This window comes from Lemur catta, chromosome 1 (genome assembly GCF_020740605.2).
Source record: "Lemur catta isolate mLemCat1 chromosome 1, mLemCat1.pri, whole genome shotgun sequence".
Classification (NCBI taxonomy): domain Eukaryota; kingdom Metazoa; phylum Chordata; class Mammalia; order Primates; family Lemuridae; genus Lemur; species Lemur catta.
The window spans coordinates 223,692,304-223,706,329 of NC_059128.1; the positions used below are offsets into that span (position 1 = coordinate 223,692,304).

The 14,026-nt window shown below is 38.3% G+C and overlaps 1 protein-coding gene across 2 annotated transcripts in view; it reads right to left on the reverse strand.

The window, feature by feature from the left end:
* The window catches only part of SLC15A2 (solute carrier family 15 member 2), a 32,399-nt gene that overhangs the window by 6,416 nt on the left and 11,957 nt on the right, over positions 1–14,026 (reverse strand). The window contains exons 6-19 of one of the 2 annotated variants that reach the window (XM_045540163.1): positions 13,488–13,578; positions 13,120–13,197; positions 8,191–8,273; positions 7,678–7,764; positions 7,409–7,498; positions 7,275–7,319; positions 6,177–6,209; positions 5,395–5,483; positions 4,166–4,247; positions 3,444–3,578; positions 2,857–3,021; positions 2,656–2,702; positions 764–874; positions 19–115 (exon numbers count right to left, since the gene is read on the reverse strand). In XM_045540163.1, the coding sequence (XP_045396119.1) occupies positions 19–115; positions 764–874; positions 2,656–2,702; positions 2,857–3,021; positions 3,444–3,578; positions 4,166–4,247; positions 5,395–5,483; positions 6,177–6,209; positions 7,275–7,319; positions 7,409–7,498; positions 7,678–7,764; positions 8,191–8,273; positions 13,120–13,197; positions 13,488–13,578 (1,233 nt within the window). The remainder of the gene's footprint in view (positions 1–18; positions 116–763; positions 875–2,655; positions 2,703–2,856; positions 3,022–3,443; positions 3,579–4,165; positions 4,248–5,394; positions 5,484–6,176; positions 6,210–7,274; positions 7,320–7,408; positions 7,499–7,677; positions 7,765–8,190; positions 8,274–13,119; positions 13,198–13,487; positions 13,579–14,026) is intronic. The other variant, XM_045540164.1, reaches the window with a different exon arrangement.

Here is a 14,026-nt window from a genome sequence, read left to right on the forward strand (position 1 = left end):
GTGCTGTGAGCTACTTACATTAGTGATAACAAACAGATATGCTGCACCAAAGTCTAGTAGACCCAAATTCAGAGAAAAGTCCTTATCTTCTGTTTTACAATGCACTGCAGGGTATCTGTAACAGGATGAATTCGGGTTAGAATAAACATCACAAGTTAGAAAAGCATTCTCATCTCTAGGGAAAGTGATCTCATCTCTCTACTGATGGTGAAGAAAGCAGTGAAGTCACCATTTGTCTTTGAAGAGAGATGTTTCTAGGAGTGAGTTACCATTCCAGGTTTCTGATCCTAGTTTGAGTTCTTGATTGCTTGCTTGTTAGATATTTTTTTTAAATCTTAAACCTGAATAAAGAAGGTACAAATCATCTTCTTTTGTGGACTTCAGGTCCAGTTGAACTATTCTCATACAAATCTTATGACTTAGTGAAACAGCATAAAACAGTGAACTGGAGAGGATAAACTCTAAGTAATGAGGTGCCATTGGGAGGAACCTAAGGATACTTCCTTGGGTAGGAGGGAACCAATAATAAGCTTTGCAAAATTCACAGAGATGGGCTGGGTTAACTATACAGTATGGCCTTCACAGTAATCATGATCTCAATATATCTATGTAGAAAAAAGTGAGACTGAAGGAAGGAGGCAAGAGTTGAAAAAGAGCAGGAGTCTCTCTATACTCAAAAGATGTCCCCCACCTTTATACAAAGATAGCATGTAAAATACAATTGTTGATAAAAGTAAAATGTCCACAGGGGCAATGCTCTTACTCTCCTCTTTGCACAGTTCTGTAAGCAGACACACCATAGTCTTCAGCAACATTGAGGGAGATATCTGTACCCACGGAGATGTTGACATCTTTATGCAAAGTGTTAATAAACCTGAGGGTAGAGACATTATTTACACATCGGACAAACACACCCAAACAGGACATCTGATAACAAAGGGTAGGGGCCTGTTCTGTTTTGTTTATCACTATATTCCCAGTGCCTAGAATAGTGGATGGTACATAAAAGGTACATGATGTATATTGTTAACTGGACAAATGAGTAAACTCACATGTAAGAAGTAATATGAAGTCTTAGCTATCCCTAACTTCTTGAAGTATGAAAATTTCATCTGTCACATCTTCACCAGATCTCTAGCTAGATGGACACTATTATGATCACTCATGTCAATCTGAGTTTCCTTACTAATCCAGTTTAGGTGCATCAAATTTCTTTCCCTTATAATGGTGGAATTCATCAACTGAGACTTTACTAAGAAAAATAATTATGTATATATAATTATACATATAATTATGTATAATGATATTTATATAAAACTTTTGATAAAGGCCATTCTCACTGGAGATAAGTGATATCTCATAGTGGTTTTGATTTGCATTTCCCTGATGATTAGAGATGTTGAGCATTTTTGCAGATGTGAGTGGGGAGGGGATGGGTGTATACATACATAATGAGTGCGATACGCATGTCTAGGGGATGGACATGCTTGAAGCTCTGACTCGGAGTGGGGGTGGGGGCAAGGGCAATATACATAACCTAAACTTTTGTACCCCTATAATATATGCTGAAATAAAAAAATAAAATAAAATAAGCTGATATCTTATCCTTTTATAAATGAAATCCAATTTGACTTATTCAAAATTCAGACTATCAGCCCATAGTAGGTTGTTATCAGTGTTCTGGTGTATGCAGAAACTTTTGACTCTTCCAGAACCATCTTTTCAGTTTTCTGAACCTGAGTACCTAGATTTTCCCCTCAGGATGGGTTTTTGGTACATTTCTGTTTTGATAACTTTTGACTGGTCTCTGGCCTAAGGGATAAGAATGGAATTCCCTCTAGAGTCCTGAATGCTAATTCCTGCACTTCAGATCATCCTGCAGTGACCTAGAAAACACCCTTTCTTGAGGCCTATGGCTCTCTGGCTTTCTGGCCCCAGTGTTGTCTTATTTTGAGCTGTTTTCTTTTTCTAAAGCATATTCAAAAGCAAGTTATTATGACTGTCCTACCCGTTAGTGAAATTCAGACTTTTCAGTAAAAATTCTCTTCTAAAATGCTATTCTCAACAGCAGCCTCATGATCTTGGTGGCCATAGGCATGTGTATCTGTCTGTTTCAAGTCTGATACCTGCCACAGAGAGCAGGTTACCTCGTTTGTGCTCCATCTCTATCTCTTGTCTGTCTGACATCAGCCTTATCTGGATTCAAAACCAAATCTTTTGACTTCAAATGTGTAATATACCATGATACTTCTATACTATACTTTAAAAGATAGATATTCAACTACCAACAATGAAGGGAAGATTATTTGCTCACTTCTAAATTTCTCTCTGGTGATCACAGAGAGGGAAGTACTCAGTTATTTTCCTGAGAGCAAGATGATGGATAAAATTCAGCAGAAAGAATTCACACAGCAGAGCACAGAGAGCATACACAGATGCAGGGTCATCTATGATCCCACATGAGAAAACAAGCCTATCTGCCTCTCACTGCCTGGAAAATGCCTTCTGACACCAGTGCCCCTGATATTCTAGGAGAGAGAGAATTCCTGTTTGAAACAAGTAGAATGAGAGGCCTCTTAATCTGAAACCCAAGGATCAGGAGTGATCCAACATTCAAGAGAACAGGGTGGCTTGGTATCTCCTTGACATTCAAACCTCACAGCTGTCATCCCATTGGTTGTTTTGCCTTCTACATCCTTTACCTACAATGGAGAAAAGTAAAAATCAGTAACAGCTGACAAAAAAGAAACTATAATCAGAAAATTTGATCATCAGGCAGATCTTGGTAAGACATTGATGAGCCAGTCAGCTTACTTTGAGATGACAACTTTGAACCTGGGCAATTCTTCAACTTACCATCATGCTGGAGATGCTTTTCCCATCCTCACGAATGATCAGACTATACCAGTTCTTCTCCTCCACAGAATGCTCAGCATAGACAGACAAATTGTAATATTTCAGGTGGAAGTGGAAATCCTGACTTTTTGTTTTCAGGTGCAGTTTGGAATAATGTGGTGTTTTCTGTGGAATGAAGTATCTGTCACACTTACATTCTACCTCATCTTGGACATCACAATCTCATAATCTCTCAGGGTGGGTGACCTCATCAGATACTTTCAGACCCTAGTAATTCCTTTCTTTAATTTAGTAATTTTATTTCTAGTAATCTACCAAATAATTAGAGGCATGTGTAAAGACTTATGAATAAGAATATTCATTATGGGATTATGCATAATAATAAAAAATTTGAATACCTCTAAGGAAATATCTGAATAAACTATGATATATCTATAGGATGGAATATTATGTGCCCATTAAAAACATGTTCTCAAAGATTATCTAAAGACCTCGGAAGGTGCTTATGATATAATTAATATAAAGAAAAAAAAATCAAGGTCAAGACAGCATATAGAGTTTCTAATTAATTCAGGCCCATACCTCACCTGAAAGGATCTGATGGACTCTACCAACAGAGAATTGTTTTCATTTCCCAATACTGTCACCTTCACTTCATCATTTGCCAGATTCAGGACTTGTAGGAAAATCTCTTGGGGACCTGGCTGGGGTGGAGCCATTCCCTTGAGACAGAGAACACATGTCAGAATCACCAACAAATAATCCTTCAGATACAATGGGAACACATATCTCATTCCTGTTTCTGATAGCCTAGCCCATCTAACCAAGAGAACATGGTTTTTTCCTTCTGAAGAGTATTTGGTTTAGAAAACTCTGAAGGCAGTTTGGAGGGGGAAACACGAGGTCAGTGCAGCAAGCACAAATGCCAGGTAACAAAATCCATGATTCTTGACTTGGCCGTGGCCGTATCCTTCATTCCCCAATAGTGGCTACTCAATCTGCCGAAAGGTATTTGCTTGAGTACCTAGAAAGGCATCATATGTTCCCTAAAGTGATGGCTAGATATCCTGGATATTAGTTTTTAGGAATTCCCTGAAAATACACTCTGAATCACTCAGGCCGAGGTGGGCCTCATTTTGCATGGCTGCTCTACCCCCGTATCTGCTCATTTATCACAAATACTTACTATGCACCTCCTATAAAACAAGTACTGTGCTAGATCCCAGGGTATCAAGATTGAACAAGTCAGAAGAGTGAATAATACAGGTATTGTCCTGCCCTCATGGAGCTTAAGATTTATTGAACTCACATTTATTTTTATCTCTACAGCTGCTGCAACTGCAAATGCCAGGCATGCTAGGATCATACCAACAGCCATTTTCCTAAGTGATCTGCAGAGGAAAGGGAGAGACAATTACATCTAAACTTTAGACTCTTGAGTATAAAATCCACCCTCCATAGCCTATTCTTAAAGACTTTTCCTGATTTGGTCCCAATTACTTTTCAAAGTACTTCCTAGAACTACCCTTCACACATCCCTCTTTCTCCTTTTACTTGAGTCACTTTGAACTGCTCTTCTCTGTAATACACCACCTTTTCTCACCTCTACTTTTGCTTATGATGTTTTTTTATTCATTATGTTATAATACCAAAAATAATAGCAATATAACCAGATTTATTGAACATTTGCCAAATGTCAGGTGCTGTACATGCTTTACTTCATTTTCCTCCTCAGAAGTCTGCTGACCCTGGCAGCAAGAAGGGCTCTCTTCCTTCTCTATACTCCCCTGGCATTTTGATTTTCCCTTCGTAGGGCACTTAACATATTTTACCTGTGTAATAGTCATATTACATATATAACTTGCATCTGCTCTAGCTCCCTTACTATATAATACTCCTTGAGGGAAAGATTTTTGCTTGATTTACATTTGTATGACACTTGGTCCTAAACTCCCTGATATATCTGCTCAATGAATGAGTAAATGACCAAAGGCCATTTGAATTTGGTAAAATGGTCATCAAAATGAAATCACTATTAAATCAGGAATGAAAGGAGGCTTGAAACCCTCTTCTGCCAAACTTTACAGAGAATAACACTTCTATTTAGAATAAGGAAAAAACAGTAATTAGGAACAACTGTATCCCCAGTCCTACCCAGTCTCCCATTTGTTTTACAAGGACAACAGGAGATTTAAAGGGATTAGTAGTCATCAAAGGTTTTGGGCTTCTTTGAAGAGACAACGTTCAAGAACAAGGAGCAATTTGGTTTAAGAGCCTAATCTCACATATTTTTGACTTTCCATGAACATCAACATCACACAATTAAGTCCATAGTAATGACTTTGACTCTCATTAATTAGATCTAATTCCCATTTTTCAGTGTTAATAGGCACTTAATCTAACATGGAAAAATAGAAGCAGATAAATGATAAGCCAAAACAAATTATCACTAAGGAGAAAAATATTGACATTGAATCATTATCAAACTGGGCAAAGATTGAGTCAGTTTGGAGTAATACAGGCACAGTGAGCACTTACGAGAAGTTAATTCCACACTTGGAGATCAGACGATAAATGACAAGGTCAAACAACGGGATGAAGACAAGAACCAGAAAGGGATTTAGTACCTGTAACACCATGGTAAAGAGGATTAGCTACAAGAATTCTCCCACTGTGAGTGTGAGCACTGGTCTCATTTGCTTGTGTACACTCTCTCTCACATCCACACACACTTTTATCATTATAAGTACAAAATGATTCCACATTTCCCAATACCTTTACACCCAAGACTTTATTTCCCTTGCACAGCAGCTTAGCTTACAAACATCCCAAGGGACCAGTTTCACTCTGAGCCTGTTTTCCTGCCAATCACATTAGGAGCTCTTCCTTCCCATTTTCACCCATAGTCTCCAGTTCCACAGCCTAAGGGGAAAATGTCAGGGCCAGAGGGAAGGAAGGAAAGAAGGAAGAACTGGGATTGTAGAACAACAGGTTAAAAAAAGAACTGGGAATTACCAGTAAACAGAGATTCTGACTTCATTACTCACACAACAAATCCTTACACTTTCTTTGACAATATTTCCATTATACTACCTTGACATGGAAAAAAAAAATCCAAGGCTTATTCTTAACCTGTGGCTCAAAACTCACTCTCCCTGGAGTTGGGCAGGAGCTACTCACTTAACAGGGAATGTGAAGGGGAAGTACAGAGCTTAAAGAGAATGTTTTCATCTCTAAGCTTGGCCCTTCTCAGCATATAAGGAGAAAAGGCATAGATGAGGAAAGAACTAAGTCCCCATGGCTATAGAGAAGTCTCCTACCTGCATCTGGTCCGGCTGAAGCACAAAAAACCCCTGAAACATTATAATAAATTATATTTAGATGGTGGCCAAAGATAAGAAAAACCTAGATCAACAATTTTGCTAATTAGCAGGTGAGAAGCATATTAGAGAAAATTCACCAGGTGTTTGGTTCAGGACCACTATCTTGCTTGTAAGAGTATTTGGAGATGGGAACAGACTTGGGATGGCTTTTGTCTGTTTTTTGCTGAAGGTAGATGGGCCTAAGGAAGAATGTTCTTTTCTATGACCTATGCTTTCCTTAACTTGAGAGAGAATAGAGTTGGTGTGTTTTTACTAATCTCAGCAACTGCAGTTGTAGGTGGAAATAACGTGAAGGGCAAGACATCATGGTTAGGGCGAAGACTCCCTCTGACACATAGTGCTTCCAAAGTTGTTCTCCAGTGGGTCAACAAGAGGACCACCATAGTAAATTCTGGACAACCAGAAGGAGGGAAAAGGTAAAATTATATTTTGCAGGCTGCAAATACACTGGTTAATATGACTCTGGTATCATTCCACCCTGTCTTCTTCAGAACTGAGAAGGTAGAAAAATAATACAATAATCTAGGAAGTGAACAGTTGGGAGCAGAGATGGGATCTTATTTGAGTAGGTCAAAGAATGGAGATTAGACAAAGAAAAAATAATATTTACGACCTTCTCATTCCTTTCATATCCATGTACAAAATATTCCATTTCCTACAGGTCCCCTGCTGTGACCCCTACTGAGAGATGGAACAATTGTGTAGTGGCACCAATCAAACCTGTCTCTGCTCTGCTTAGATAGAAGAAAATCACTATCCTAGATCTGTATCACTTCATTTGTTATCTTCTCAATACTTCTTCATATACATTAAAACCTTTCCCATCAGTTTGTTCCTGATTTCTGAAGACAAGATTCTGGTTTTTGTGCCTAGACTAGCTTTCTTTATCTTTGCCTACACTGTGCGTTCAGGCTAAATACACCTTTCTAATGACATTAAGTCAGTTTTCAGGCAAAAACACAAAGAAATTAATTTTTCCTCAATATGAATGATGACAGAAATAGTAGATTTCTCTGTAAAATCTCTTCTACTCACCAAATTCCCATTCATCTTGGTGGCTTGCAAAGTCCATCGTGAACCCTAGGGAAAACAGATAGTATTATGAGAAATTCCTTTCCTATGAAAGAGAAGTGGCTGTAAGAAGTAGCTTTCAAAAGAACTATTCTTACCTGCTGATCCAAAAGAGCCCAGAACATGGGCAATGGGATATAAAGGAATAGTACCCTGGTCAGTGCTTTCACATCCGCAATGAGCTGCTTCTACAAGAAGGAAGAAGAACAGGCAGAATTGCCAGAAGTTCTACACATGGTTTTCTTGCATAAAGTAGAAGTTCCCCCAAGAAAGTAAGAGAAGAGGTTGAATGCAGTAGGAGAGAATCAGTTTGAACATCAAGAAAGACTCCACTGAGCCATAAGATGTTTCTGCAGTTCCAACTTACTGGATATTTCTCAGCTGCCCAGTCTAGCCAGTGCTGCCGCTTTGGAATGTCTTCAGAACGGTTCTTGAAACGGTTGGAAAGAGCAAACTAGGGCAGAGCACAGACATCAGGGGGGATACATAGAGAAACCATCCCCTACCTTTTCCAATTTATTATCCCTTTCCTCAAACACATATACTTTTAGTGACCTACTCCAACTCTTTGACATCATTAGGAATTGAATTTCAAAATATTTCAGATATAACCTTATCTATCCTTATTTCCTGTCAGTATCACATATAGCTATACTTCAGAATCTTATTGCCAATTTTTAAAAATGATTACCTTTTTTTTTTTACTTAATGGTTAGGTAGAGGCACAGAGGAAGGCAAATTAATCTCAGCTTTCAAAAGGCATGGAAATAGAACAGAGGTCACTGGGAAAAATGTATACCGATGTTTGAAGACCCATATTCTCAGCCTAGCATCTTTTTCTTTTGATTCAAAAAGGCAGGTAAACAATTCATGGACTTACCCAGACACATTTGAAAACTTGAGCCACTATGTTTCCTTCAGGAGGTGGTTTTTTGTACATTTTGCTTCCCATTGCAAACACAACTGCAGTTGATACACAAACAAGGTTCTTAGCTTCTCATTCAGCATGTCAGTGCAAAGGGCAGACTGCTAAACTGTGGGAGTGACTGGCAAATCTCATAAAGAGATAACTGACTTACATTTCCTGACTTCGGGGTTATAAAAATTACAGGTGCCAAGAGAAGATAAAACAGTCAATTGTTAAGAGACATATGTGTTAAGACTTTCATGTAATCACAGAAATGGTAGTCATCTTTGACTTCTCACTCTTCTTTCTCCATCTCCATATCTGAAATGTTACCATCTGTCACTGATCCTCTTTCTTCAATGCATTGCCCCTTTGCCCCTCCTTTACATACCACTGCTAGCACTCTTGATCAGGACTTCACAGCTTCTATCCTAGATTATTAAAATGGACACCAACTAGTTTCTCATTCCCTAATCTCTTCCTTCGCTAATCTGATATCAAATGTTTCTTTCCAGGATCTACTTAATAAACTCAAACTCCTGGCATGAAAGGCCTTCCCAAAGTCATTGTTATCCTGATGGTTATTGCTATCACTACCATCTATTGAAGGTTTATTATTATAAGTTCTTAATCATTTTACATATTAATATGTTAACTGATTTAACCTGACAAAATATGTACTCCTACCCCCATTTTACACATGAAGAAACTGAAAACTAAAGAAATTAAGCAACTTATACAAGGTTACACAGTTGGAAGTTGCCAGAAACTGCATTTTTGACCTGAAACCTTACTCAAAAATCTATGCTTTTAGTCACTATAAAACATCTCATTCACTAATTTTTGCATGATACACTGTACAAGGGAATACAAGTAAAAAATACAAGGCCCCTATTCTCAAAGGAGCACACTTCGACCTATCATTTCCCACTTTATGTTTTATTATTCTTCTTTAGGTACCCCATGCTCTAACCACTATTCATAATTCCTACAAAAAATTCTATCCTATACGATTTCTGTTCTTGAGTTCATTCCATTTCCTTTAACCTGCATCTTTATCCTTTAATCACATCTCCACTGCTAATTTTAGGTGAATTTTATTTTGTTATTTTTCCTTTTATTCTCCAGATTAACAATGAGCTGGTATTACTTTTATAACTATAAAATAGTAAGTGTTGTGTTTTTTAAGTATTATTAAAGAAAAATCAATGAGAAGACTCTACATTGGTACCCTCCCAGAAGTACTTTCCTCCTTAACAGATTTCCTAGCTCCTGCGAGATGTTTCTCTAATAAATCTTCTGCTAAAGATGCCTTTCTCAGTGACCAGTAGCATTTTCCAGTATCCTCACACATCAGAGGGCATGAATCACCTTAATTTTCTCTCCCTTAACTTTCTAATATCTCTCCATTCCTCTCAGTCACATTCACTCTACCACTTTTCTTTACGCATCCTCCCAGTTTCTCCAAAGTTCTCCAGATAGCACACTTTACTTACAATAGCCTTCTCATCGATGACCAAAATAATAGTTCAGGGGAAGAATGCTAATCCTGCGAGTCAAGTGGGCGGATAAAGAGGTACCTAGACAAGAGGAAAATTTTGGATGGGAAATAAACTAATCCTGAAACTAAGAATGATCCTAGCAAGAGACTAGACACCTCCGGAATGCTGGCTGCAATAGTGACAGCAGAGTGATAAAAGGAAGACTATATAATCCACTAAGGTCACACTTAAATTTCAAGGCCACTTAACTAAAGAAGATGAGTAGGAAGTTTGAAATTCTCTACTATCTACTGCCTCTAATACATGATGTTGCCTCTTACTTGACAAAGAAAATAGAAGCCTTCAAATGAAACTTCCTCAACTTCCTGCCACTAAATCTAATAATACCTGTATCCACATTCATTTTCTACTCACTCCATTTAGGTGAGGATGATGCTTCTCCTCCTGTCCAAAGCTAATTCTTTCATGTGTGTTTTCATACTCATTATACTGTCTTTATCTAGATGTTCAACCTCTTTCTCTGTTGGATTCTTCCTAATAATATTTAAGCATGCTTCATATTCTCTCTTGAATCCATGTCACCTTCCAGCTATAAATACTTACTGTTTTCACTTTCTTACCTTTTATTTACTTCCCAAACTACTCCAATCACTCTTTAGCTTCCATCAATATACCATAACTGATATCACCATATCAATGAACTCCTTGTTGCTAGATTTAATAGACTTTTTTTTACCCTTATCTCAATTTCCCACTCAGTAACATCTGTCACTCTGAATGAGTCCCTTCTAGAAATCCTCTTAGTAGCCAAGATAGCACTGTTACCACTTTGGCCATTCCTTCTTAGTAGCATTTGCAAGCTTTTCTTCTTTCCCTATCTTTTAAATCCTGGTGTTCCTTGGGGTTTGGCCCTCTTTCTACCTTACTCTTATTAGCACTTAGTTATCTATCTTCACAGTTTATTACTCCCCATAATGAATGACTCTAGATATATATCTACAGGCCAAATATTTCTTCTGAGCTCTAAAACCTGTATTTCCCAATGACTGTTTGGTAACTCCAATTAGACGTTCCAAGAACATCTAAAATACATGCTGAAAACTAAATTCATCAACATTGCCCCAAACCTCCTCTCCCTCATTATCTATCTCAGTTAATGACTCCACTATCTACCCAGTGACTCAAGTCAGAACCCTATACTTAATTTTGACTTATCTTCTCTCTTCACATATCTAATCATACAAAGGTTTGCTAATTATACCAGGGCCAGGACTAGGGTGAGCTAAGTGAGGTACTCATCTCAAACACAAAATTTAAGGGAGTGCCAAAAAATCAGTAGTCAAGATAAATATTATCCTTGCTTCACCCTTAACACAATCCTTTCTCCACGTTATAGAATCATCATTGACAAATAAATATCTAACAATCATGCCTCTATTCAAAACCTTTTTGGGCCCCCCCCACTGTCTCTCATGATAAAGTTCTAATTAATGATTTAAAAGGTCCTGGTTTCTGCCTATTTCTCCTCTTTATCTTTCTCATTTATGCTGTAGGTAATCTGAATTACTTCAAGATCTTTAAACATGTCATGCTATCTCTCACCTCCTGATCTTACAGATACCATATCCTCTTTCTGTACAACTTACAATTTCTTCTTTGATTAATTGCTTTTCATCCCTTAGGTCTCACCTTAGCTGTCATATCTTTTGGCAAACTTTTTATGGCCCTTAATCAGACATTCCTTCTATGTGTTCCTAAAGCTCTCTCTGTACTTTCCCCATTGTTATATCAATCACACTATATGTACATTCCTATATACTTGTCTGTCTTCCTCTCCATACTAAACTGTATAAATTCTTTGAGAGCATGAACTCTGTAGCTGTCTAATTCACCAATGCGACCCCAATACCTAGCACAGAATCTGGCACACAATAGGTTCATTAACTAAATGTTGAATAAATGAAATTAATTAACTAAATTACAGTGAAGGGTCAGAGAATTAAGTTCTTTATTAACACCCAGAAACCTGAAGCCATTGACTAATAATGACACCTAGCACTTGTTTAACATCTTATAATTTATAATACATTTCACTTACAGAATCTTTGTTGATCTTCATAATTACTGTGATATGTAAATATTATTGTCATGCAATGATCCAAAGGAGAAGACAGTACTAATCAGTGGAAAACCATAAAAATATTTTGGAAAATACTTTGGTTTGAATGGAGAAGGAAGCAGAAAATATATTATCACAGCTCTCCTGGAATAAATTTCCTTGGCATTGGGAACTCTGAGTATTACTATCAGCCTCCCTGGTAGAAAATAATCAGACTGAACATTGAGGCTCTGTGCTCTTTTTCCTCTAGTGAGCTCTCTATGTGTTTGGACTGGATATCTTCCAGGGGGGCGTCACCCTGAGGCTCAGAGTGAGAACAGGTTTCCAGGTCAGTGATTAGAGACAATCATGCCCAAGTTTCCCCTTAGGCTGAATAAACTAAGGAACGCCACATTCTTCTTCTCCAGAACTGGGTTCTCAGTGGTAAAGAGAATGTCACTTGATCTAAGTTGCCTTAGTTTCCATCTACTTATCCACCTCTTCTTACTCTCTTTGCTCCAGGGCAAATTCTTTGGGAGCATTGCCGAGCAGGGCCAAAATAGCTAAACCTAGAAGCTGCTTTAAAATGCCTAGAGAAATAAAAACAGATGGAGTAAACTAATTTGAGAGAGAATTAATTATCTTCCTTGCTTCCTTACATATTGTAGAGTAGAGCAGTGGATCACAACCTTGACTACACATTAGAATCACCTGAGATACTAAAACAATTATAGATACCCAGGCCCCTAATTGGTCCTCCATGGGGCCCAGAATTTGGTCTTTTTAAAGGCTCCACAGGCGATATCTTAGTTATGTAACCCTGGACACTTTTTAAAAAACTTTCTGGACTTCATTTAGAATCTATCTGCAAAGTCGGCTGGGTGTGGTAGCTCACACCTATAATCCCAGAACTTTGGAAAGCTGAGGCAGGAGGATCGCTTGAGGAGAGGAGTTTGAGACCAGCCTGAGCTATAACATAATGAGACCCATCTCTACAAAAAACTAAAACAATTAGTCAGGCATGCACTCCTTGGTCCTAGCTGAGGCAGGAGGATTGCTTAAGCCCAGGAGTTTGAGGCTACAGTGAGCTATGATCGCTCCACTGTACTCCAGCCTGGGTGACAGAGCAAGACCCTGTCTCTAAAAATATCTCCAGAGTCAAGGGAAATCCCCTATAATAACACTTATCTAATTGGGTTGGCATGAGGATTGAATGAAATAGTTTGTGCAAAGTGCCTACATTGTACTTTACATGTGGCAGGCATCAGTGATTATCAGTTTTCTTTGCTCCACTACACTTACCAAGTGCTATCACCATGAGCAATCCTGGAACTCCAAAAGCCAATGCATAACAGTCTTCTCCAAAACACTGCACGTCTCCTAAGGAAAATGGCAGGGGGGGAGGGGAGAAAGAGTAGCTCTGAATCTTGAATCTTTGATGCTTTATTTTACAAGCCCAGGTTCTTGAGATCATAGACATAGTCATCTTCTTTCCTCCCATCACCAAATCCATAATCCTTCTTTTGAACCAGACAAATAAAAACTAAAAGAAATTCTCACAGATTTTCAAGCTCTTGTCAAAGGAGAAGGTGGACAGCAGGAAGCCTTGAACGGCTTTTTGGCTGGCCAGAGTAAAGCCTTATACAGCACCCCTCAGAAATGATCCTAACCTCTCAGCATGGGTGTGACAAATGTAGAAATCAAGCTCCCTGCATTGATGGAGAGGTAGAAGACTGAGAAGTATCTAGTCCGTTCGTCTGCCTGTAACAAACAGGATAAATCATGAGTGCAATGTGCCTCCTAGCTCCAACTACCCGCCCCCGCCCCCGTCATGTTTAGATTCAGAGCTGGAGGTGCATACAAAGGGATTCAGATACTGCCTCCATGGTATCTGAACATCATATTAAATATTTAAAAACATGGATGGATGACCCCAGACAAACATTTACTCAGCTTTCAAACTCCAGTACAAGCAGCTTTTACATTTTTTTACCCCCTTTACCTGGGCAAAAATGATCATCCTGTCCTCAGTGCCACTACTGTGTCCTATACATATCTATTTTACTATTAATATTAATGTCTTTGCATTAAATGTGTGTTTCTTTCAGCAGGTTGTTTCTTTAGGGTAGAAATTGTACCTTACTCATTTCTGTTATCCCCAGTACCTAGCACAGCACCTGACATATATTAGGGACTCAATAAATGTTTA